Source organism: Balaenoptera physalus (assembly GCF_965194825.1).
Source record: "Balaenoptera physalus genome assembly, chromosome: 13".
Taxonomy (NCBI): Eukaryota; Metazoa; Chordata; class Mammalia; order Artiodactyla; family Balaenopteridae; genus Balaenoptera; species Balaenoptera physalus.
Genome location: NC_138892.1, coordinates 495,742 through 520,944, shown reverse-complemented (window position 1 = coordinate 520,944; position 25,203 = coordinate 495,742). Strand labels below are relative to the sequence as shown.

Below are 25,203 nucleotides of genomic sequence, written 5' to 3'. Positions count from 1 at the left end.
GAGAGGGAGAGGGGAGAGGGGGGTGGGGAGGGAGAGAAGGGGGGCCCGCCGGGCGGAGCGCTCCCCGCGCCCCCCCCGCGCGCCCCCCCCCCCCGCGTCCCCGGCGCCTGGCGGCCGCAGTGGGCAAATACGCCGCGTCGCCGGGGAGGTTCGGCCCGGTCCGCGTCCGGGTTCGCGCCAGAGGAGCCCAAGTCTGGGCTCTAGGGGAGAACGCCGGCAAGACCGAGGTCCCCGGCACCCCGACCCTCCAACTGGGGAACAGGCCGGCCACACCCCTACCCTTTGGGCGGTTGGGGGCTGCTGGGCCTTGTCCCCCAACCTCCAAGGGGAAGAGGACGCCTGCCCTGAGTCCCCTCACAAGCCGTCCTTGGCCTCCAGCGCCCTCCTTCCCCCGCCTCCCTCCCGCCTCCCTCCCCCCACACCCAGGACCCGTCAACCCCTGCTGAAGTGCTTGGAGGTGGGTGGTGAGAGCGAGCCTCTCCCTGGGGCGTCCAGCTCTGGACTAGAGCTTGCCCCACTTCTGGCCACTCCAGCCCCCATCAGCCCTGGTCCTGACGCCCCTGGCCGCTCCCACCACAACTCGAGCAGAGTTGGGGACCCCTAGGGGGCCAGCTCTCCTGTGCGCTCCTGCTCCCCGCAGGACAGTCTGCAGTCACAAGCCCCGCTGTGCCTAGCAGCAGCTGGGGACCCAGGGAGGACGTGGGGCCATTCCCCAGCCCTAACCTGCACTCCCACACTGGGACCCCCCTTCCTTGGGCACCTGCCCTCCACCCAGACGTTCCCGTTCCCGGCAGAGAGCCCACTTGCTCCTGCCCACCCCACCCAGCCCGGGCCTGGGACCTGCCCCCGATGCTCAGGAACGCCCCACTCAGGTGAAGCCACTGGAGAGGGTCAACTCACTAGTTCTTTCTGCTACCCCCCCACCCCCAACCAGCCAGGCCACACCTTCACCCCTTTAGCCCTGAACCCATCCACACCAAGGCCCACCCAACGGCCCACCAAGAGGACCCTAAAGTTACCAGGCTCTGATAGGGATGCCAACTTTTTATCAGAAAAGGAAGTTAAAAGACAAGTATTGTGTCACAGAAGGACATTTTAATAGCAAAGATGTGGGAAGTCCACCATCCCAGACTAAAGCAGAGTCTTTAAATAGAGCGCAGGAAGCTTGGGGGTGAAGACCGTCCTTCCTGTCCCTGGGTCAGCCCACTGCCCTCCCACCTCCATCCCGGCCACCACACCAGGCCCACACACAACCCCCAAAAGCAGGCGGCTTCACTCACTGGCCGCCGACCACAGCGCCCTCTTGGACCACTGGTTCCTGCCCGCCCAGGCCCTCTGTCCACGGGGCTCTGGTAGGTGGTGGGTCTGCCTCTTTTGACCCTCCTGCCCCTCCCTCCCTCCTCACTGCCTGTCCCCAGCCTGGTGGGGGGACAGAGGCTCAGCCCAGCCGGAGTTGACCTGATCCTGAGAGGGAACCCGGGGGCTTATGGGGGAGACGATGGAGTTAGCAGGACTCCACCCCCGGCCCGCACCCGCAGGCTACGCTGTACTCAGAGGCCTCGTCTGGGCAGGGGGGTCAGGCTGTGAGGAGGAGGCCCCTCCACAGCCCCAGGCACCCCAGGGGAGGGACCTCCTCCCACCTCTACCCTTCAGCTTTGGATTCCACCCTGGGCAGTGTTGCCCACCCTGCCAGGCGTCCCTCCCCCGACATCCCCCGGCACCAGTGTTCCCGAGGACAAGCCGCTGTGAGGGGCTGCTGCGTGGACTCAAGCAGAGTCCTCGAGGGAGGATGCAGGGATTCAGGGGAATCTGGTTGTGCCTTCCTGGGTTGATGGAGGCAAAAGTCCCTGAGGGCTTTGCGGAGGCCCCCTTGCAGCCCCTCCCCTGCAGCCCTCCATCACCTGCAGCCACCCTCAGAAAGCCAAGGGAGGGGACCGTGCAATGTGCTGGGGCACACCCCTCACGGCCCGTGGGCCACCCCTCCAGGCCAGACAGCAGGGCAGGCTGTCCAAAGCGGCACTGGGGCCACAAAGTCCTTCCTCACTTGAGGGCCTCCAGCTTGTCTCTCCCTCTGCTGCCTCGATTCTGTCCTCTGACTGCAGTCACACACCAGGCCAAGCTCAGCTGTCTGCGGGCTGGGGACGCGCCGGGCTGTCCTAGGCAGTGGTCAGGGCCGGACAAGTCGACACTGGCAGTTCTGAGGCCAGCGCCTGCTGTCATCTGGCGGCTCCACCGAAGCCCGCTTGGGAGGAGTGGCTGCGTCAGTGCTCCATCCCGGGACACGGACTGTGGGGATTCAGGAGAGAAGGGAAGGCCCCCCCGCTCGGCCTGCCTCCCACGCCACCTCGCGCAGCCAGGACTTAGCTCAGGTTGCCGCCGAGGCCCACGCGGGCGTCTACGAGGCCTCGTGCCTCAGGTGAGGCGTCTGGGGTTGGATACGGCGGGACTGACCCAAAGGCCTGCAGCTCTGGGCCCACGCCTCACCCCCTGCCCCGCCACCCCCACCCCCCTCCGCCAGCTGGCAGTGCTGCCACTCTGTGCTGAGCTCTGATGGTGCTGATGGCAGCACCGGTGATTGCTTGGCCCAGCGCTCCAAGGTGTCACATGGGGGCGCGGATCCCTTCTGAGGGACTTCCGCTCCTTGCCGAGGAGCTTGGTGCCCCAAGGCCACGGGGGCTGTGAAGGGCTCTGGCTGCAGGGGCCTAGTCAGGCTAGAGTCCAAGCCCCTCGCTGCCTGTGGGGCTGCATGGACACGGGGGCGACTCGAGGGCCTGCCAGCCGAGCAGCGGCGCAGGGCAGAGCGAACGGAGAAGGTGCCCAGTGGGGTGTCCCTGGAGTGGAACAAAGACAATGCCCTGGACCCGCCTGGCAGCCACGCGGGTCCTGGCGGCATCCCAGCGAACCACAGGGCATAGCTCTTCTCCGGGCAAAGTGGCTTCTCCCCTCCCAAGCGATGACCGCAGGCGAGGTTCCCCCCTCAGCCCCCAGGCAAGACAGGTGGGGGGCGGGCTGTGTGAGGAGAGGGGTCTGCCTGTCAGCCGCCTCCTTCGTTCCTGAGCTGGGCAGCCTGGTGGGTCTAAAGGATGCATCAGATGCAACGCCTGGGCCTGCAGGGCTCGGGCAGATGGGCTCCTGGAGGGGTGTGTGGCCTTGGCCCAGATCAGATCAGCAGGGCTCACAGCCTGCCCCCCACCCCTGCCTAAGACCCTGGAGAGGGCAGGTGGGGCCCAGGGGGAGGGGAGGCTCTGCCAGCACGTGATCTGCCAACAGTCAGGGGCCAGGCTGTAGTTCCAAATGCCACCTTGTCTGCTGGGATGATGGTGGTGCCAGGTGGGGGGCCAGGGCCAGGGGCAGCCGGGAGCTTGGGTGGGGGAGCTCGTGCTTGACTGGGGGGAGGGAAGCTCGGCCAGACCCTGGCCCCGGGCCATGGGCCCCATCCTAGGGAGGGCACAGGACGACCTGCAGGTCCTTGGGCAGGGAGCCGATGACTGTCTCAATGTACAGCCGCGCCCGCTTCAGCGTCGCCTCCTTCACGGGGAGCTGGTGGCCCTGTGCCCGAACCTGCAGGGGCAGCGGTGGTCAGGGGCAGGCGACCTTCACATCTGGCTGGCCGAGGCAGGGCAGGGCTGGGAGGCATCTCACCAGCCTCTCCCGAAGTTTCAGGACCAGATCCACGACCTCCACCTCGGACTTGTCCTTCATCCAGATCTCGATGTTCTGCGGGGACAAGATGAGGCCATCCGTCGCCAAGGCCCTCGCCCAGCTCTGGGCCTGTGTCCGCCCCTCCCTGCACTCTCCTCCAGCCCCTGTTCGGGGCTTGCACCCCTCTGCGCTCTCCTGCAGCCAAGCGCCCCCCTCACCGCCTCACAGATGGCCTCGAGGTGCAGGGCCTCCAGCTTCTGGGCCATCTCTTTGTGCCGCTGTCGGTACCAGCCATCAAAATGGGGGGACTTGAAAAACCGCCTGTGGGGGGCAAGGGGCAGCAGCTGTGGGCTGACCCTGTGTGTTGAGGGATGGGCGCGGCCACCAGCAGCAGGAGCCCCAGGACCCTACCTACTGTCCGCCCACCTGTAGAGGCCCAGCCGGTCGCCCTTGAGGAGGCAGGTGAGCTGGGGCCCCGAGTGCTCCAGGCTGCGCAGGAAGTCGTCCTGGTGGAAGGGGTGGATCTGGGGAGGGGTCTGAGACAGGGGCTGGGTGAGCCTGGGTGCTGGGCGGGCTGGTCAGGACCCTCCCTAGGGCACTTGGCAGACACACCCCTTGTGTGTCCCCCAGCCCCCACCCTGCAGGGACAGATCCCAGGGTGACCCTTCCCAGAGAAGAGGGCCTCGAACCCCTCCCCTCTCCATGTGGCCCGCATTTCTCTTCCCTGTGAGGGCCACCTGCAGGTGTGGTGGGGACGGGCTGGCCCCAGGGGCTCCTGCACCCCCCCCCCCAAAGGATCGGCATAGGGCCCATCCTCCCAGCCCCTCCCTGGACCACACCTTCCAGGGCGTGATGCTCTTCTGCAGGGGCATGAGGCTGGCCATGTAGTGCTCCTGGGGGGGAAGGGGAGTGAGTGTGGAGTCTGGGCCACAGCTTGCTGCCTGCCCCTCCAGCCCGGCCCCCTCCTCCCCGCCGGCCGGGCCTCACCAGAGGGCTGAGGAAGCTCTGCGTGAGCTCCAGGAGGTGCCGCCTCAGCACTGCAGTCTGCACGTCCGACGGCCGCTTCTTCTGCAGGCCCTAGGGGGCGAGGGCTGAGCCACAGCAGGCCGGCTGCGCCCCCTTCACACACCGAGCCCAGCTTCCCCGCCCCCGGAGCGCCCCCCAGCGGTACCTTAAGCAGTCGTCTGAGCAGGGCCTTGTCTCGGTGGAGGTAGGTCGTGTACGCAGTGTAGAGGCCTGGGGAGGGCAGAATGGCAGCGCGCTCTCCTCGGGGGCGGGGCACCCCCTTCAGCTGTGCCAGTACATTTGCCCGCCCCACCCCGCCCCAAGGCGTGTCTCTGGGTCCCGGGAGGAGAGGAGGGGCACAGACCTGGCTTGGTGTCCAGGGTCTTCAGCCTTGAGGGCTTTTTCAGTTTGACCTGCTTGGGAAGGTCCCCTACGAGACACGCCCCATGGCCGGGCCTCAGGGTCTCAGTTCTGCCTCCGCAGGCTCAGACCCAGCGAGGCCCGCGTTCCCAGGACCCTTGGGCGGAGGCCGGGGGCCTCACCTGGCATCTTGGGCTCCCCGATGCGGAGGACGTGGGGCCAGTGCTGGAGCGTTTTGATAAAGAAAGGGTTTGTGACTCCCAGGACCACGCTTGGTCTAGAGAGAGAGAGAGAGAGAGAGGGAGGGAGGGAGGGAGGAGAGGCAGACGCAGGCGCAGGGCGCAGGGCGCAGGGCGCAGGGCGGGCAGGCGGGCAGGGCGGCACTTACGGGGCCTGCGTGCGCGTCGTGAACTCCTTGAACTCGCTATCGTGGACGGTGAAGTAGGGGCGGTAGTCGCAGCAGAACTTGAGGGGCTGCAGGCAGCTGTGGGGAGGGACCCGCAGGGACAGTGAGTTCGCAGGGCTGGTCCAGGGCCCCCGGCCCCTCGCGTTGCCGCCCGACCCACCTGGTCAAGGCCAGCACCATCTCCGAGGACACGGCGGGAGAGGGCGCCAGGACCAGCAGGGGCTCCCCGAGGAGCATGAGCTCCCACAGCAGCTGCACGTGGGCCAGCACGGGCCGGAAGCACCTGGGCCGGCGGGGGTGTTGGGGAGGCCGGGTGGGAGGCTCCCCAGCCCTTGCCCACCTGCCCCCACCCAGGCCCAGGCAGGCCCTGTCTGGGTGAAGGCTGGGCCTCACTCCAGAGGGAAGGCAGCGGTGAGGCCTTGTGAAGACGCCGAGGGCGTGTCCAGGGCACTCCCCCGCCACCCGGTTCTGACCCTCCACCTGTGCTGCCTGGCCTCGCGCCCCCGCCGTGCCTGAAACCAACAGCCCTGGCTCCCGCTGGGCCCAGCACGGGGCCAGAGGGTCTCCAAAGGTGGGGTCCTCTGCTGGCCCCCCACAGAGGGCACCTCTGGCAGCATCTCCCACCACAGCTGCTCCCTTCCCTGCACCTGCCTGCCAGGACCTGACTTCCTGCCCCCGGTGCTCACTTCCTCTGGGGGCAGACATCGGGGCACCGGGCTCCTCTTCTGCGTGACTCTCCCTCTCAGAATGGGCTGGGGGCTAACTCCTGACGGCCCCCAGCGCCCCCGCCCCCATGGGCCTGAGCCTTGTGGGATCACTCATCACCTACCGGAGCAGCAGGTGGTGGCCTGCCGGGCTCACCTGAACAGGTCCAGCTCATGGACACTGGTGAGGACGACCGGGGCTGGTAGCAGGTTCTGAGAGGAAGGGTGGGTGGGGTCAGGCCGAGGGGGAGGATGGCACCCCACAAGCCCTGAGCAGCACCGGTCACCCCGGGAGAGTCCCGGGGGCCGCAGTCCCTACCCGCATGCCTCCCCGCACCCCACGGCCCTTCACGGAGACGCAGGCCCCTGTATCTGGGGTCTGGCCAACCCCCAGGGCCCCCAGCAGGTGAGGTGGGGAGGCCCAGGCAGGTGGGAGGGTTGAGGGTTGAGGCAGGTACGGGGCCACCAGCCTGGGAGCAGGGCGCCCACCTCGTGGCTGCACTGCTTTGGAGGACCGGATTCAGGCTTGTCTGCCCTGGATGGGATGTGCACCTATGGGTGAAGGAAGCAGCTGCCAGTGGGGCCGGGTGGGGTGTCGACATGCGCTGGGGCCGTCGCACCCCAGCCAGCCAGCCCTCACCTGCAGGACGACTCCCATGATAGGCAGGTTCAAGGTCTGCCCCGGCACAGGGGCCGGCCACTGGTCAACCTCATCGCAGACTGCGAACACAGGTGGCCAGCGTCAGAAGCCTGTCCTGGAGAAAGCTGCCCGCCGGAGCCACCAGGAGCTACAGCTGGGATGGCGACGAGGCAGCTCTGGCAGCGCCTGCCGGCCACTCACCCGCTTCCAGGCAGGGCGCCAGCTTGTCGAAGTACTCGGGGGCGACCAGGCTCAGCAGCGCCTGGAACAGCCGGACGAAGGGCAGGCGGGACACCAGCACCAGAGACTGCAGGGCCCGGGGCCGGTGAGATGTCGCCCCAGCCCCTTGGGACCCTGCGGGGACCCCTGAGGCCCGGCTCATCCAGGGTCGCCCAGGGCAGGGTGTCCCACCGACTTCCCAGGAACGGCCTGACGTGGGACTCCAGGCTATTAGAAAACCCCAGGTGCAGCAGGGCAGGGCTGGACCCCAGGCCTTCAGAGGGAAATGCACGTGGCCAGGATCATGGGATGGTCTCCCCGGGGCTCAAGCAGCTTTTGCTTTTGGTGTCTGACTTCAAGACTGAAGTCGTCCTAACCTTGAAAGTGTGACAAGGGCCCCCCTCCTCCCGCAGCGAGGCACAGGGAAGCCTGGGCCAGAGACCGGGCTGGGCGAGGGAGGGGCAGCGGAGCCCGTTCCCCAGAGGCCGCCCCCGCCCCCAGGTGGTGCGGTGGCCCCTGCCCAGGGCCAAGTGGCTAGGGCTGCGGAGGGGCGGGTGCTCCTGGAGGCTCAGGACCCACCCCCAGACCACCAGCCTCTCCCGATGGCTGCTGGCCCCCAACTCTCAGCGGGGCCACCCCAGAGCAGCCAGCAGCTCACCTTCTGGAAGTAGCCCCTCTTCACGGAGCTGTCCTTCACCTGCCTGAAGTACACGTAGCCAAAGTAGTGTGCCGGCTCCCTCTGGAAGGAGGGGTATCGGCCAGGCCGCGCCCACTTCTCACGCTCCCTCCTGCCCCCTCGGACCCCCACGCAGGCTGGGGTCTGCCTGGGAGTCACGGCCCGGAAGGCTGGCAACCGCTCTCCAGGGACATCTCCGCAGACACAGTGGTCAGCGGTTCAGGGGCCCGAGAGCACCGGCCTCTGCACACCCAGCCACGCCCTGGCGCACACGTGGAGCACAGGAAAAGCTCCAGGGACCCTGGCAAGTCCTCAGAAGCGCTGGCCCAGCCCCAGTCGAGGCTGGGGTGCCGGGCCAGGCTGCGGCAGTTGGAGACCCTGCTGGCTGGGGCTGGCCAGGCGCCTTGAAGGGGCCGCTCACACCCGCCTGACCCTGGCCTGCAGGGGGAGGGGAGGAGCGGTGGAGAGGCAGCGCAGCTCACCTGCAGAGACACGGGGGCCCCACTGTCACAGTGCCTGTCATCCATGTGCCAGGGGCGCCTCTGCCCTCCACACTGACGAATGCGGAAGCTGAACTGAGTATCCCCGAGGCAGCCTGGGGAGGAGGTGGTCCCCTCACGCTGTGTCCGGGTTGGGCTGGAGCCTCTCCTGCCAGCATGTGGGGCGGGGGGCCAGGGAGGGGGAGAAGCCTCTGCCGGGCTGCAAATGCCTCAGAAAAGCCCAGCCCTCCGGCTCTGTGTCTCCCGACAGAGGTCCCCATGTCCTAGATTCCTGCACCTAAGGGTTTAAACTCAGCCCACAGAGAAGCACAGCCACAGCCCCGCAGCGCGTGCACTGTGGGCAAGCAGAGGCTGGGGGTCGCATGTGGCCCGGCGTAGCCTGCCCGGGGCGGAAAACCAGGCCGGCCCGGACACCCGAGCCCCGGAGAGGAGCAGAGGCCAGGATCCAGCTCCTGGTGACCCCTCTGCAGGGGTGAAGGAGGCCAGAGACCCCACTGCCCAGAGACACCTCTTTCCACGGGAACCGGGGAAACTGGCTGCTGCGGCCTGGGGCTCTGGCTGTCTCCCTGGAGTGGGAAGCGGGACCGGGGCTTACAGGCTGTGCAGGCCTGGCCGCAGGGGCTCCTGGGCAGCCTCATCTCCCTCCTTCTTCTTCTCCCCACAGCCCCAGAGAGACACCCAGGCCGGGGCGAGGCGGGGTGGCCTACCTGAGTGGGAGTCGGGAAAGGACAGGTAGCAGATGCTGCTTTTCTGAAACACAGGAAAGCCAGTGAGGGCCTGCTCCCCGGGTGAGCGCTGCTCCTGGGAGGGCTGGGACCCACCTCCTTGTCCGTGAGCTGGAAGTCGCTGGGGTACACCAGCTGCGGGGGACACAGAGCACTCGGTGACGTGGGCTTGGCAGGCTTGGTGCTGGGCTGCAGGTGTGTCCCCCCCCCCCCCACCTCCCAGTACTGTCAGACCCTCTGGCTCTTCCCCACCTCTGGCTCCCTGCTGACCCCTCCTCCTCCCTTCAGGGCTCCAGCCCCCTGCCCCACCTCCCCAGGCCCCTCTCGGCCCGAGGCCACTCCTGGCCTCCATCCTTCCCTTTTCTTGGCCAGCGCACAACTGGGTGAGCTCCTCGACCCCCTTCTCACACCCCTCGCCCTCAAGGCCACTCGCCCAGACTGGGCCTCCCTGCCCCCATGTCCCGACGGTCTGTCCCCATAGCCTCCTCTCCCGCCTAGAGCGGCTGCAGGGCCCTGCCTGCTGGCCCCCACCTCCTGTACCCTCTCAGCGCTCCGAACCCAACCCCCCCCAGCCAGAGGGTCTTAGGCTCTGCGGCTCCTCTGGGCCTGCTCTTCCAGACGGCCTGGCCAGCCTCCCCATCCCGTCTTAACTCAGACGTTGCCCGACACTGGCACCCTTGCCTCTGAGCATCTTCACTCCAACCCCTGCTACGCAGGGGTCCGGGAGCTTCCGGCCTGCTCCCCGCTTGGAGTGTGACCCCTGGAGTACCCAGGCCCCTGGAGTGTACAGTGAGCTGACCAGCTGGACAGGCTCTACCTGGGAGACGGGCCACACTCTAGGGGAGCCAGTAGCCCTGCACACAGGCAAATGGCCGGAATGGATTTCTTTGCAGGAAACGGAAAAGGCAGGGAACCTCCAGAGCCCTCACTCCCTGCAGGCCCCCAGGTGTCTCCTGGGGACCTGGTGTGCCTTGGGCGTCACTGCTGCCCTGGCCCGTGCTCAGATGCAGCAGGACGGCTCTCCCGGGAAGCGGCTATGCTGGGAGCCAGGAGCTGAGGGCCTGCATGCGCAGCCCCCTCCTCACTCTGTCGGCCAAGCTCCCATGCGGAGGAGGACTTGGGTTTTGGCTGACATGAGGCTTCTTCTGGGGTGTGCCCTGAACCCCCAGATGGTAAGGTACTGTGCCCTGGGTCTTGCACTGTTGTAATAATGTAGCTTCTGTCTTTGTTTGCTCTGGGCTTGCTGCTCTGGGCCTATTCTGTCTCCCCGCTGCCACCAAGTGTCCTAAGGACAGGGACCGTGTCCCCAGGTACTTCTGCCTCCCAGCCCCTGGCAGGGAGTAGACCCTCACCAAATACTGTACAGGCACACCTCGTTTTATCACACTTTGCTTTATTGTGCTTCGCGGATGTTGCATTTTTTACAAAATAAAGGTTTGTAGCAACCCTATAGGTGCCATTTTTCCAACAACACTTGCTCACTTTGCATCTCTGCATCATATTCTCGTAATTTTCACAATATCTCAAACTTTTTCATTATTATATTTGTTACAGTGACCTATGATCAGTGATCTTTGATGTTACTGTTGCAAGAAGATTAACAACTCACTGAAGGCTCAGATGATAGCACTTTTTAGCAGGAAAGTACTTTGAAATCAAGGTATCTACATTGTTTTTTAAGATATAATGGTATTTCTTGCATACTTAATAGACTACAGTCTAGTGTAACCATAACTTTTATATGCACTGGGAAACCAGCAAATCTGTGTGACTTGCTTTACTGCAGTTGTCTGGAACCGAACCTGCAACATCTCCAAGGTGTGCCTATATTTGTGGAGTGCGTGAAAACATGTCTCCAAAGAATAATGGAACAGGTGGGGCATGTGGAAATCTCAAGGAGATGTCAGCTAAGGAGGCACCAAGAAGGAAGGGCCAAGAGGAGGGAGGGGAGCCAGCCAAACAGTATTTGTCTGTGGGGCGGACCCACAGAGGTACCTTGAGATGGCTCCAAGAGAGGAGGGGCCACGGGACCACTCGGGCCCCTGCGTGTCCTTGTTGAGAAGGGCAGAGGAAAGGCGGGTGCCTGGCAGCGGGGGCAGGGCCACAATGGGCCCTCGGTGCTGAGGTCAGGGATCTGAATCTGGTCTGCAGTCACAGGAGTTTTGTAGCATCTGAGGAGGCTCCACAGCCACGCCCAGGGCTCCAAGTTCACTGTTCACAAGCTGGGAGCAGAGCTGGAGGGATGGCCCTGCCTGACTGAGGAGAGGAATGGGGCAGACCCTCAGAGAGGGGCAGAGAGCGAGGAGTCTGCCGCACGATGAACCCTGTGCCCTGGAACCACAGGGGTCTCGTCCTTTCCACAGGAGCCAGTCTGCAGGGGCTGCAGCTCCTGTAACCCAGTCGTCCCTGAGGAAGACAGATGCAGCGAGCCTCGCCTTGCTGGAGAAGGTACCTCTAGGAAAGTGCTTCTCGAAGGGTGGTGTGGCTACCCTAGGCTCCCAGAGGCCGAAGCTGCCTTTTTCACTCTCTTCTCACTGTGTGCAGTGCGGCTTCCAGAGGCTGTGACACAGGCCATCAAGGGGAACTGACTGAATCTGACGTGAAGATACAGCTGCCTTCTATTTGGCCTTTAAAAAGGGACGTAAAAGTGTCAAATAATGCCATTCTCCTCACTGAATTTGTTTTTGAAGATATGGTTATTTTTGTGGAAATATATATATTTTTTAAATAAATAAATATTTATTTATTTATTTTTGGCTGCGTTGGGTCTTTGCTGCTGCGTGCGGGCTTTCTCTAGTTGAGGCGAGCAGGGGCTACTCTCCGTTGCGGTGCATGGGCTTCTCATTGCGGTGGCTTCTCTTGTTTACACATGGTATCCGTTGTTTTTTAAAATGGATTAACAAGCATTTTTAATTTTTCTGTTTTAACTTCTAGTATAGGAAACATCGATAGATACGACCCACATAAAAAGCCCCTTGGGACCCTCAGTACTTTTGAAGACTAAAAGGGTCCTGAGACTGGGCAGTGCAGGAGCTGCAGCTGGGAGGACGCGGACACCTGGGAGAGGAGGGACCCTCTGGGCCCCGGGCCGCCGTTCACTGCATGGGCTTCTCGGGTCAGCGGGGATGCCGAGAGGAGAGTTTCCAAGGGCTGAGGCAGCGGAGCCAGGCCCTTTGCTCAGCTGACGTGTACAGCCTTGCCCGCTCTCCCCTCGTGTCTGATCCCTGCCTCGCCTGCAGGCTCCAGTGCACCGATGTGGGTGGGACCCCCCTCAACATACCCTATGCGCTCTAGGGGGTCCTGAACCACTTACTCTCTGCGTCTCTAGCACAGAACGTGAACTCCTGGTGGGCAGGGCCCTGTCATCGCATTCAGCTCTGTGTCCATGTGTCCAGCACCAGTACCGTGGGGCCTGGCTGGTGGCAGTTGCCCAATACTTGATTTATTGAATGAGTGAATGATTGGCTCCTTGCCTTTGCTTTCGCTGGCTTTTTTGGGGGAGGGGTTACCTGAAACAGCCCCCTCTCCCCTGCCCAGCTGCCTCCTTCTCATCCTCCAAGATATGGCCAAACCCCCATTCCTTCCTCTGAGCTGCATCTGTCCATGGAGTCTCCGTGATCCATGAGCTCCTGGAAGGCAGTCCCTGGGTCTTCCATCATGTCCCAGTGCCAAGCGCAGTGCCAGAGCCTCTGTGGTGCTCGGCCAGGCCAAGCCCAGAATAAGCGAGCGCAGGGCAGATGCTCCATGGGTGACTGTGGACGCAGCTGAAATGACCCCTGATCTTCCCCATGATTTCCAGGGGAGAGAAGAAAGACAAGATGCAAACCTGATGAGCGTCGTGTGGTTGCACTGCCCGATTCCTGCACAGACTTGATGATTAGGAGGGGCCGTGGGTCCCCACAACACCCCCTCCCTGAGCTATACAGCCTCAGCAAAGCTCAGAAGCCCAAGCACATGGAGCCTTTAACAGTTCTTGCCTGAATGGTTAAGTCCTAGAAGATCATACATGAGAATGCCTTAAGGAAACAGTAGACTCTCTTGTGATTTTATTGGGAACAATTTGGGCACCAGCAGGAAGGTGGGCTCTGTGACGTTAGGCAAATCACCTCACCTCTCTGTGCTCAGGTCCCTGCGTCAAGTTAATTTGGTGCGCCACGTGGGGACTGGTGTGGTGGAATGGGGTCTCCACAGCGAGCTGGGCAGTGTCAGCCCTTGCCGTTTGTTAGGACTTGGGCTTCCCACAGCATCATGGAGTTCAGCAAGGCCTTGGAAAACACCCTCTCACCCTGACGCTGGCTTTCCAACGATGGCTGATCAGCCTCATCTCAGCCAACTGCAGTCACGGGATGCGCCACCTCCTGGGTTCTCAGAAAGTTCCTTCTGACAGCGTGCTGAAGCGTACCTCCCAGCCTCCCCTGCCCTGATCAGCTCCATGGTCTATGTCATGGCCTTCAGGGCCTGGAGAAGACCATCCCCCCAGGCCTGCATTACTACAGAAGGCCTTCCTCCCTGAGTCTGTCATGTTTTCATCTACACCCACGTGGGTGGGGGTAGGGAAGAGTCTTGCAGGTAGTGGGGACACCCCAGGCTGGGTGGGCTGGGGGCAGTCAGTGAACAGAAAGATGGCTCTTGGGTCTGGTTGTGACCCGCAAGGGGTCTGGATCAGACTCTAAGTGAACAAGGAGGTTTCCAAAGATTTAAGCAAGAGAGCCACAAATATTGGACTTGGGGGTACAGTAGCAGTGGTAATGAATCTGACAGCCCTGCTGTAGGTGGAGCTGTCAGCCTTGTCCCCGGATGGGATGTGGGGTGGAGGGAGGGGAGGAGTCAAGGGTGACCCCTGGGATTCTGGCTGGAGTAAATGAGGTTAGAAGGTATCATAGTGTGGGAAAGGCGGGGGAGAGGAGGGGAGAGCAGACAGCTTTTTACTGGGAGAAAAATCAAGAGTACCACTTTGGGTATCCTAAGTGCAGGGCTCTTCGCTCCTCCACCCCAAAGGGCGGTCTTGGCAACTTAACTTTTTTTCTTCTGCTTGGGAGCGCACCTTTCAGGAAGTGACAGGTGCAGGGTTTCTGGGGAGGAAGAGGCCACCTGGAGGGTCTGTCTGCCCGAAGGTACCTCACCTGCGGAGGGATTCCCACCGCCCCTCGGCGATACCTGAGCCACACTAGCCGGCGGCGACAGAGCAGGACCCGCCCTCCCCGGCCTCCCCCCGGCCCGCTGCCCCCCTCACCTCCAGCGCCTGGCCCAGCTCCAGGTCGAAGGTGACCACACACACGCACTCCAGCCAGGCCGAGAAGCGTGCCCAGGGTGCCCCCGGAGCCCGCGCGCCGCAGGACGGCGCGCCGAGGCGGCCGCGAGCCCGGTGGGGCCCGGCGCCCGACCCCTGGTCCATGGACCCGGCTACTGAGAACGGCCGCGCGTTGCCGGGGGAACGGCCCGAGGCGTTGCCGGGGGAACGGACTGGAGGCGGTGGCCTGGGCGCGCCCGGACCGCTCCGCGGAGCAGTCGAGCGGCCGTCGCGGACCAGAACGGCCCGGACGCGGCCTCGCACGCCCCTGGCGGCCGGAGGACCGCCGTACGGCAGATCAGCGCCGAGCCCACCAAAGAGAAGGGACCGCGCGGGCCAGAGCGGCCCCAAGCCTGGAGGAGGGACTTCCGGCGGGGCGTGTGAGCCCGCGGGAAGACGGGTTAGGGCGGGGTCGCGGCCGCCGGGGACACCGTGAGGACGGGCGAAGTCGAGACTGGCCGGTACCTTACCCGGCCAGCTTTCCTAACCGGATTTCGTCGTTACGAGTTCCCATTATACCAACTATCACACACAGATTCCAGCGATTCTGGGAGTCCCTCGAGTTTTCTCCCTGGGGTCGCCTCCGGATATGGGGTCCTGCAGAGGGCTGTCACGTCCGGGGTTCGTGTCTGACCACTGGGGCATCTTTGTTTCCAATGGCCTGGTCGTCAGTGCGTGCAGACCCGCCCGCGCCAGTCCCCTCCTCGCCTCTTGCGTCCAGCGCTCTTCCACATTTTTCCGGGCCCCCTCTTGGGCTGCCTTGCACACTGTCCCAGACCTGTCTGTCGAAACCAGACACAGCGTATAACACACATAATTCGAGCCACCTGTGCCGTTTTATTTTCTGCTGCGGCGGCGAAGTGTGGCTGGGGCGGGGGGTTAAGTCCCCCTCCCTCTTTGACGTCCCATCTCCCTCCAGCATTCCTCTTGGCAGAGCCAGGCACCAGCCCTTGCTCCTCGAAATGTGGCCGCAGAGTCCCCCCACCCACCCCCCAGCATCACACAGCCGATCATGGAAGGGCGACTTTGGAGCTGAGACAATAACTTAACTGACACGCTATATATATTTTACTTTTTTTTTTTTTTTTTAACTAAAGCTCCCCACTCCAAAGTTAGGCTAGGCTAGGTTGGAGTAACAACCCTCAAGTCCTCAGCAGGTTTTTCACTGTGCATGGACTGGTGGGAGAGTCAGGTGGCTCTCCTTGACTTACCTCTGGAACACATGGCCTCCTAGGTCACTGGCAGTGGAAAAGAGATTAATGGAGGCCTGCTAGCTATTAACTGCGTTGGCCGACAAGTGATATATACAGCACTTCTGCCTACAGTCCATAGGCCAAAATGAGTCAGAGAAGGCAATGTGATAAGGGAATAAGAGAGAGAAACTGGTAGTTGCCACACTGCTGGCTTTGAAGGTGGAGGAAGGGACCGTGAAGCAAGGAATGCAGGCAGCCTCCAGAAGCTGGAACAGGCAAGGAAACGATTCTCCCCTAGAGCCTCCAGAAGGAATGCGGTTCTGCTGACACCTTGATTTAAGCCCCATAAGACTCATTTCAGATTTCTGACTTCCAGAACTGTAAGATAATAAGTGTGCATTGTTTTAAGCCACTAAGTTTGTGGTAATTGTTACAGCAGCCCTAGGACGCTAATACATACAATATGCAGCCTATTCTGTCTGGTTTCTTGCACTTAGCATAATATTTTTGAAGTTTATCCATGTTATTGTATATATCAGTAGTTTGTTCCTTTATATGAATAGTAGTTCATCGTCTGGATACATGACATTTTCCTTAACCTTTCACAGTGGAATTATTTAAAGAAACCTCAGTTGAAGATGGAGCCAGGACAGGTCGTTAGGGGGCTCTGTCGTGCCCACCGCGCATCCTCAATTACCAGAAACAGGAAGACAGGTGCCTCTACTCTCTCTCCAACAGGAAGAAGAAATCCCTCCGGCCCAAGGACATCCCAGCCAATCAGAGACTGTCACAGCCCAACCAATGGGAAGCCTCCATGCTCCTCCAGTGGACTCTAGGTATCACAGTACCTCCCAACCGACCCCTTTTCCCTATAAAAGCAAACTCCCTTTTCGTGTTTTTTGGATTTACTTGTAGTCTGCCATAGTTTCCACATCATGAATTACAGTTCCTCTGGCTATTCCTGAATAAACTTGCTTTTACTGGTGAAACAACTGGCTATTATGTTATTAGAGTCAACAAACCAATTGATGTTTGGAATGTTTCCAGTTTTTGCCTGTAATAATGCTGCTATGTACACTCCTGTACAGGTCTTTTTGTGGACACCTGTTTTAACTTCTCTTGGGTAAAAACCTAGGAGTGAAAGTATTGGGCTGTATGTTCAGTTTATGTTTAACTTTATAAGAAACTGTCAAACTATTTTCCAAAGTGGCTTTACCATTTGACGTTTCCACCAGCAATGTATGAAGGTTCCAGTTTTTCCACATACTCACCAGCATTTGAGGTTGTCAGCCTTTTTAATTGTAGCCATCCAAGGGGTTGTGTAGTGACATGTGGGTTAATTTAGAATTTCCCTAATGATGACTGATGTTGAGCATCTTTTTTTTTTAATATTAATTATTTGGCTGCACCAGGTCTTAGCTGCAGTACGCAGGATCTTTGTTGTGGCATGTGGGCTCTTAGTTGTGGCATGCGGGCTCTTAGTTGCGGTATGCAAACTCTTAGTTGCGGCATGCATTTGGGATCTAGTTCCCTGACCAGGGATCGAACCCAGGCCCCCGGCATTGAGAGCGCAGAGTGTTAACCACTGGACCGCCAAGGAAGTCCCTTGAGCATCTGTTCATGTGCCCGTAAGTCATTTGTATTACCTTCTTTGGTGAAATGTTTATTTAAATCTTTTGCCTCTTTTTAAATTGGGTCATTCGTCTTATGAGTTGTAAGATTTTAAAAAAAATATATATTCTAGAATCAAGTCCTTTATCAGACATACGATTTAAAAATTTTTTCCTGGTTTGTGGCTTGTCTTCTATTTTTCTTAATGGCATCTTTTGAAGAGCAAAGGTTTTTTATTTTGATGAAGTCTAAGTTATGAATATTTTTCTTTTTGGTAGTATGTTTATGGTCTCATATCTATCGAATCTTTTCCTAACCCAAATAATTTCTCCTAAGTTTCTTCTAGAAGTATTTCACCTCTCAGATTTAGGGCTGTGATCCATTTTGAACTAATTTTTGTGTATGGTGTGAAGTAAGGGTTTAACTTTTTTTTTTTTTGGCATGTGGATAACCAATTTTTCCAATATCATTTTTTAAAAATATATTGCTTGGGGGACTTCCCTGGTGGTCAGTGGTTAAGTCTCCATGCTCCCAATGCAGGGGGGCCTGGTTCGTACCCCAGTCAGGGAACTAGATCCCACATGCATGCCGCAACTGAGTTCACATGCCACAACTAAGGAGCCCGCCTGCCACAACTAAGACCTGGTGCAACCAAATAAATAAATAAATAAATAAATAAATAAATAAATATTTTTTAAAAATCGTTATAAGTCAAAGACTGTCTCTTTAAAAAAAAAAAAAAGATATTGCTTGGGAGTTCCCTGGTGACCTAGTGGTTAGGATTCTGGGCTTTCACTGCCTCAGCCTGGGTTCAATCCCTGGTCAGGGAAATGAGATTCCACAAGCCGTGCAGCGTGGTCAAAAAAAAAAGATATTGCTTCCCTATTGAATTGACTTAGCACCTTTATAAAAAAAATCAATTGGTCATATTTTTGAGGGTTTTTTTTTTTTGCTACTCTGTTCTATTGATATATATGCCTGTCCTTATGCCAATTCTATTTTGTCTTGATTATTCTAGCTTTATAGTACATTTTGAATTCAAGAAGTGTGAGTCCTCTAATTTTCAAAACTGTTTTGGCTACCTCAATCCTTTGCATTTCTGTGTAAATTTTAGCATTAGCTTGTCAGTTTCTATTATTAATTTATTTATTTTTGGTTGTGTTGGGTCTTCGTTTCTGTGCGAGGGCTTTCTCTACTTGCGGCAAGCGGGGGCCACTCCTCATCACGGTGCACGGGCCTCTCACCATCGCGGCCTCTCTTGTTGCGGAGCACAGGCTCCAGACGCGCAGGCTCAGTAGTTGTGGCTCACGGGCTTAGTTGCTCCGTGGCATGTGGGATCTTCCCAGACCAGGGCTCGAACCCGTGTCCCTGCATTAGCAGGCAGATTCTCAACCACTGCGCCACCAGGGAAGCCCCGGTTTCTATTAAAAAAAGACCACCTGCTGAAAAACTCACCGATATTGCACTGAATCTATTGATTAGGTTTGGGGAGAATTGCTATCTTGGCAATACTGAGTCTTTTTTTTTTTATTTTAAGGAATTTTTAAAAAATAAATTTATTTATTTATTTATTTTTGGCTGAGTTGAGTCTTTGTTGCTGCGCGTGGGCTTTTCTCTAGTTGCAGCGAGCGGGGGCTACTCTTTGTTGCGGTGCGCGGTCTTCTCATTGCAGTGGCGTCTCTTGTTGCAGAGCACGGGCTCTCGGTGCGCGGGCTTCAGTAGTTGTGGCTCGTGGGCTCTAGAGCGCAGGCTCAGTAGTTATGGCGCACGGGCTTAGTTGCTCCGCGGCATGTGGGATCTTCCCGGAGCAGGGCTCGAACCCGTGTGCCCTGCATTGGCAGGCGGATTCTTAACCACTGTGCCACCAGGGAAGCCCAATATTGAGTCTTTTAATCCATGAACATAGCATGTCTCTCCATTTATTTAGGCCTTGTTTAATTCTTCTCAGCAATGTTTTGTAGTTTTTATTGCATGGGAGTTGCAAGACCACCCCCAGATTTGATGATTTGTAGGAGGGCTCATAGGCCTCAGCATAGAGTCATTTTCATGGCCATGATTTATTACAGGAAAAGGATACAAGGTAAAATCAGCAAAGGGAAAAGGCTCATGGGGCTAAGTTTGGGGTAGACCAGGTGCCAACTTCCAGTGTCATCACGTAGTCACACAGGACAAACTTAATTGTCCCAGGGAGTTGTGACAATGGGTGTGAAATGTTGCCAACCAGGTAAGTTCATCAGAAATTCAGCACCCACGGTTTTATTGGGAACTTATATTTATTTCCTAAGGCTGCTGTAACAAACTGATACAAACCTGGAGACTTCAAACAACAGAAATTTGTTCTCTGTCAGTTCAGGAGGCCAGAAGCCTGAAATCAAGGTGTCAGCCTGGTTGGTTCCTTACGGAGGCTCCGAGGGACAATCCATTTCAGGCCTCTATGCTACCTTCTGGTTGCTTCCAGCAATCCTTGTAGGTTTATCACTCCAATTTCTGTCTCTGTCTTTACATCACTTTCTTCCGTGTGTCTTCTCTCCTTTTCTGAGAAGGATACTTGTCATTGGATATAAGACCCACACTGATCCAGGATGATCTATCTTGAGATCTTAACTTAATAACATCTGCAAAGACCCTTTTTCCAAAGGTCACATTCACAGGTTTTGGGTAGATATATATCTTTTGGGTGGGGCCACTGTTCAATCCACTGCAGGGCTGGCCAGATAGGCAGTCTCTGCCGGGTGCCTAACAAAATTCCAGGCACCCGGAAAGAAAGCAGATTTCAACGTAAGTCATATTGTTTGGCTCAAAGAGCCATTCTGATCATTTCCAGGGATGGTGGGAACCTTCCCGAAATCCAGGTTCTCAGATGTCAGTCAAGGGCTAACTGTGTAAGCAGGGGTTTTATTTGTTTGTTTGTTTGATTTTGTTTTGTTTTTTGATAAGTTGTTAGCCTGCTGCATTGACTCTTCTGTATGCACTTCTCTTGTTATATTTATTCCTAAGTGTTTTATTCATTTTGATGCAGTTGTAAATGGAATCTTTTTCTTTTCTTTTCTTTTCTTTCTTTTTTTTTTTTTGGCCACACCGTGTGGCATGTGGGATCTTAGTTCCCTGACCAGAGATTGAACCCAGGCCCTCAGCAGTGAAAGTGCCGAGTCCTAACTGCTGGACGGCCAGGGAATTCCCTGGAATTTTTTTCTTAATTCCATTTTCAGATTGTTTGTTTCTAATTGTAGAAATACAACTGTTGTTTGTATATTGATATTGTATCCTGTGACCTTGTTAAACTATTATCTCTAGCAGATTTTTTTGATAGATTCCTTAGGATTTTCTAAATCGATGATCATGTTATCTGTGAATAAAGACAATTTTGCTTCTTCCTTTTAATCTGTATGCCTTTAATTTTTTTCTTGCCTTATTGCACTGACTAGAACCTTTAGTGCAATGTAGAATCATTTCAAATATTTCTTCTGTTTCTTTCTTCTCGTTCTGATATTACCATTATGTGTATGTTACACCTTTTGTAGAACAAAAGTCCTTGGATGTTCTGTTTTTTTCAGTCTTTGTTCTCTTTGCTTTTCAGTTTTTTCTTTTTTTAAAATTATTTATTTATTTATTTTATTTATGGCTGTGTTGGGTCTTCGTTTCTGTGCGAGGGCTTTCTCTAGTTGTGGCAAGCGGGGGCCACTCTTCATCCCGGTGCACGGGCCTCTCACCATCGCGGCCTCTCTTGTTGCGGAGCACAGGCTCCAGACGCGCAGGCTCAGTAATTGTGGCTCACGGGCCCAGTCGCTCCACGGCATGTGGGATCTTCCCAGACCAGGGCTCGAACCCGCGTCCTCCGCATTGGCAGGCAGACTCCCAACCACTGCGCCACCAGGGAAGCCCCTGCTTTTCAGTTTTTGAAGATTCTATTGAGATATTCTCCAGTTCAGAGATTCTTTCCTCAGTGTTATCCAGTCTGCTAATAAGCCCATCAAAGGCATTCTTCATATCTGCTATGGCGTTTTTTATGTCTAGCATTTCTTTTTGGTTCTTTCTTAGCATTTCCATCTCTCTGCTTGCATTGCCCATCTGTTCTTACATGTCGTCTACTTTATCCATGAGAGCCCTTAGCATATTAATCATAGTTGCTTAAACTCCCAGTCTGATAATTCCAACATCTCTGCCATATCTGGTCCTGAACCTTGCTCTATCTCTTCAAATTGTGTTTTTTTTTGCCTTTTAATTGTGTAATTTGCCTTGTAATTTTTTCCTGATAGCCAGACATGATGTACTGGGTGAAAGGAACTGCTATAAGTAGGCCTTAATAACGCGGAGGTGAGGTGTGGGAGAGGGGAAGCCTTCTACGGTCCTGTGATCGGGCCTCAGTTCTTTTACTGAGCCTGTGCCTCTGGACTGTGAACTTCACAAGTGCTTCTCAGTCCTTTATCTCCCCTTGGTTGGGGCAGGCTGCCCAGAGGAGGCTGGAGCTGGGCATTTCCCTTCCCCTGGTCGGTTAGGCTCTGATAACAGCCCAGCAGGTCAGGCTCTGGTTAACGAGCCTGCCTGGAGAGCAGCCTTGTTAAGGAGAGCAGGGTGTTCTGTCACATTAGGAAATGGCTCCTTCCCGCCCCTGCAGAAAGCTGGAGGGGACGCGGCTCTGATGCTTACTTGGGAACCTGCTCACGCTCCAGGGGTAAATCGCACAGTATTGTGTGGGCTCCCTCATGACTGGGTCCCCCGGAGCTTTTAACTCTCGCGGTTGCTGACGACTTTGAGCCTCCAGAAATCCATCAATTACAGTTCAGCCCCCCGCCACCCCGCTTCCCCCGCACACACAGGTTCTCAGGCCGGTTTCTCTCATGAATCTTTGCTCTGGTAAGCTGTGATGACTTGTATTCACCTGCCTGTCTCTCCTACCTTGGGAGCAGTGGTTTGCTCTGTGTCCTCCCTTCTCTTATAGATCCAAGAAGAGTTGCTGATCCTTCAGTCTGTTTAGCCCTTTACTTCTTAGGATGGATTGGTGACTTCCAAGCTCCTTGCATGCAGAATCCTACAGTGTAGAATAGAGGTGGTGAATGCACACATCCTTGCCTCATTTCCAATCTTTAAAAAGCATTACATCTTTCACCATTAAGTCTGATGTTAGCTATAGATTTTTCCTACATACCTTTTATGAAGTTGAGGAATTTCCCGTCTAGTCCTAATTTGTTGAGAGTATTTATCATGAACAGGTATTAAATTTAGTCAAATGCCTTTTCTACAGCTATTGTGACAATCCTGTGGTTTTTATCCTCTATCCTATTAATACAGTGTATTACATGATTTGAGTTCTGGATGCTAAACCAACTTTGTGTTCTTGGGATAAAGCCCACTGGTCTTGGTAGATAAGCCTTTTACATGTTGCTGAATTTGGTTCTTCATTCCTGTTGACTTGAGTGACCATCTTATGTCATTTTCTTTCAGCTTGAAGAACTTTCTTTAGTATTTCTGGTAAGGCAAATCTCCTAGCAATAAATTTTCTGTTTTGTTTATCTGGCAATGTATTTATTTCACCTTCATTTTTTCTCCCACCTTCATTTTTGAAGGATAGTATTGCTGAGTATAGAATTTATTCATTGACAGGTTTGCTTTTTCCTTCAACACTTTCAGTATGCCATTTTACTGCCTATGGCCTCCATCATCTCTTGGGAGAAGTCAGCTATTCATTGTATCATTCTTTCCCTTTATGTGATGGGTCACTTTTCTCTTGTGGCTTTCATGGTTTTCTTTGTCTTTGGCATGCAGGAATTTGGTTACGGTGTATATAAGTGTGGACTTCTCTGTGTGTTTTTTAAAAAAATTTATTTATTTTTCGCTGTGTTGGGTCTTTGCTGCTGTGCACGGGCTTTTTCTAGTTGCGGCGAGCGGGGGCTACTCTTCGTTGTGGTGCCCGGGCTTCTCATTGCGGAGCACGGGCTCTAGGCACGCAGGCTTCAGTAGTTGCAGCCCGCGGGCTCAGTAGTTGTGGCTCACAGGCTCTAGAGCACAGGCTCAGTAGTTGTGGCACATGGGCTTAGTTGCTCCGCATCATGTGGGATCTTCCTGGACCAGGGACCGAACCCGTGTCCCCTGCATTGGCAGGCGGATTCTCAACCAGTGCGCCACCAGGGAAGCCCACTTCTCTGTGTTGATCCTACTTGGTTTATGGAGCAGTAGTTGTCTGATGTCCCAGTCTGTGTCCCGCTGCGCCGTTGGGGCTCTTGAAGAGAAGGACAGGACAGAACCACAGTTCCTCCTGCTCTGATTGTGCTCCAAGGGCACACTCATTTTATATCAGAGTTGTACATTTTCTAATTGACTGGTGAATAATTTTGCATTTGGTGTTTGTAGTGATAGAATTTATTTTATTTGGTTGTTCTGTGTCAGAAATACTGAATTCAACCTGCTTTGTTCTAACTGTTCTGTGTACACTATAAGGCAGTTTAGAAGAGAACACTGTTTGGGCTTCCCTGGTGGCGCAGTGGTTGAGAATCTGCCTGCCAACGCAAGGGATATGGGTTCGAGCCCTGGTCTGGGAAGATCCCACATGCCGCGGAGCGACTAGGCCCGTGAGCCACAACTACTGAGCCTGCGCGTCTGGAGCCTGTGCTCCCTAACAAGAGAGGCCGCGATAGTGAGAGGCCCGCGCACCGCGATGAAGAGCGGCCCCCGCTCGCCGCAACTAGAGAAAGCCCTCGTGCAGAAACGAAGACCCAACACAGCCAAAGATAAATAAATAAATAAATAAATAATAAAAATAAAGGAATTCCTTTGAAAAAAAAATCCTTTGTGCTCTACCTGTGTATCTCTCCTGACCCCCTACCCCTTGGTACCCACTCATCTTTTTGTTAAAGAGCCGTAACTATCAACTACTTCTTCTGACCAATTACAGAAAAAAGGATTGTAGTAGCTTTGCACATTTTCTCTTTGCATATATAATATATAAACTAACCATTTTGTCCCCTCTGCTTTCCATTTTTTAAAAATATACAAGTTGGGATTGACATATATACACTACTATACATAAAATAGATAACTGAAAACCTACTGTATAGCACAGGGAACTCTACTCAATGCTCTGTGGTGACCTAAATGGGAACGAAATCCAAAAAAGAGGGGAGATATGCATATGTATGGCTGACTCACTTTGCTGTACAGCAAGAAACTAACACAATATTATAAAGCAAATATACTCCAATTTTTAAAAAAATTTGAGTGAGATGGAATAATATATATTATACTGAATAATAACAAATTTACTTTAAAAAAATACAAGTTGTCAGAAGTTAACTTTACTATTTACTTTTTTTTTAAATTTATTTTAGTTATTTATTTTTGGCTGCGTTGGGTCTTCATTGCTGCACGTGGGCTTTCTCTAGTTGCGGCGAGCGGGGGCTACTCTTTGTTGCGGTGCGCGGGCTTCTTATTGCGGGGGCTTCTCTTTGCTGTGGAGCATGGGCTCTAGGTGCGCAGGCTTCAGTAGTTGTGGCACGCGGGCTCAGTAGTTGTGGCGCACGGGCTTACTTGCTCCGTGGCATGTGGGACCTTCCCGGACCAGGGCTTGAACCCGTGTCCCCTGCGTTGGCAGGCGGATTCTTAACCACTGCACCACCAGGGAAGCCCTACTATTTAGTTTTAAGAGCATAAGAGAGTATTCAGTGGGACAGTGACAGAATTTGAGGAGTAATGAATGTAGCCAGTGACAGATACAATGACTGCTGGGACTGTACTTATGCTCATTTGAGGGAAAGTGAGAATTTCTTCACTTGCAATAAGGATGGATGTACCTTGTTAGGTGAGAATATAGCATTGTTTTGTTGTTGTATGGAAGTTCAAATATGCTTGAAAGGCTGCATACAGAAGCTGACTTTCCAGAAGGTCGGACTCTGCCCATTTTCCACTTACTGCCTCAGCTCCAAATCCACTTCTCTGCCTGCTCTGCAATAATGGAGCTGGATTCCAGAAGCATTTAGCAGGGAACGTTTTGTCCTTTCTTGAATATAGAGTTCTTTACTCCTTTATAATTAATCCCGTTATCAGTAATTTAAAACAAAATTTACTTATTTGGTTGCACCAGGTCTTAGTTGCAGCAGGCAGGCTCCTTAGTTGTGGCATGTGAACTCTAGGTCGCGGCATGCATGTGGGATCTAGTTCCTTGACCAGGGATCGAACCTGGGCCCCCTAAGCTGGGAGCGCAGAGTCTTACCCACTGCACCACCAGGGAAGTCCCTCAGT

General features: G+C 55.7%; 1 protein-coding gene and 1 long non-coding RNA gene across 16 annotated transcripts; one reads left to right on the top strand and one right to left on the bottom strand.

The window, feature by feature from the left end:
• Nucleotides 1-1,075: 1,075 nt before the first annotated feature.
• On the bottom strand, nt 1,076-14,399 carry DENND6B (DENN domain containing 6B). 15 transcript variants are annotated; one of them, XM_082422432.1, is made up of 20 exons: nt 14,111-14,399; nt 8,974-9,012; nt 8,860-8,902; nt 8,135-8,247; nt 7,635-7,715; nt 6,959-7,250; nt 6,758-6,837; nt 6,607-6,669; nt 6,275-6,330; nt 5,574-5,696; nt 5,396-5,491; nt 5,190-5,284; nt 5,012-5,077; nt 4,814-4,878; nt 4,630-4,719; nt 4,482-4,535; nt 4,054-4,178; nt 3,861-3,963; nt 3,643-3,717; nt 1,076-3,561 (listed from the first exon to the last, which is right to left on the bottom strand). In XM_082422432.1, exons 1-20 carry the CDS (start codon nt 14,270-14,272, stop codon nt 3,439-3,441), a joined length of 1,944 nt encoding a protein of 647 aa, XP_082278558.1. In that variant the 5' UTR covers nt 14,273-14,399; the 3' UTR covers nt 1,076-3,438. The 15 variants fall into 15 exon arrangements, with proteins under 15 accessions (XP_082278558.1, XP_082278549.1, XP_082278551.1 ...); XM_082422423.1 differs by having other exon boundaries at nt 6,959-7,064; XM_082422425.1 differs by having other exon boundaries at nt 4,069-4,178; nt 6,959-7,064.
• Nucleotides 14,400-14,550: 151 nt separating this feature from the next.
• Nucleotides 14,551-18,108, top strand: LOC309641846. Its single transcript, XR_014252786.1, has 2 exons — nt 14,551-14,788; nt 15,969-18,108. It is a non-coding gene; the product is annotated as an uncharacterized lncRNA (long non-coding RNA).
• Nucleotides 18,109-25,203: the final 7,095 nt, after the last annotated feature.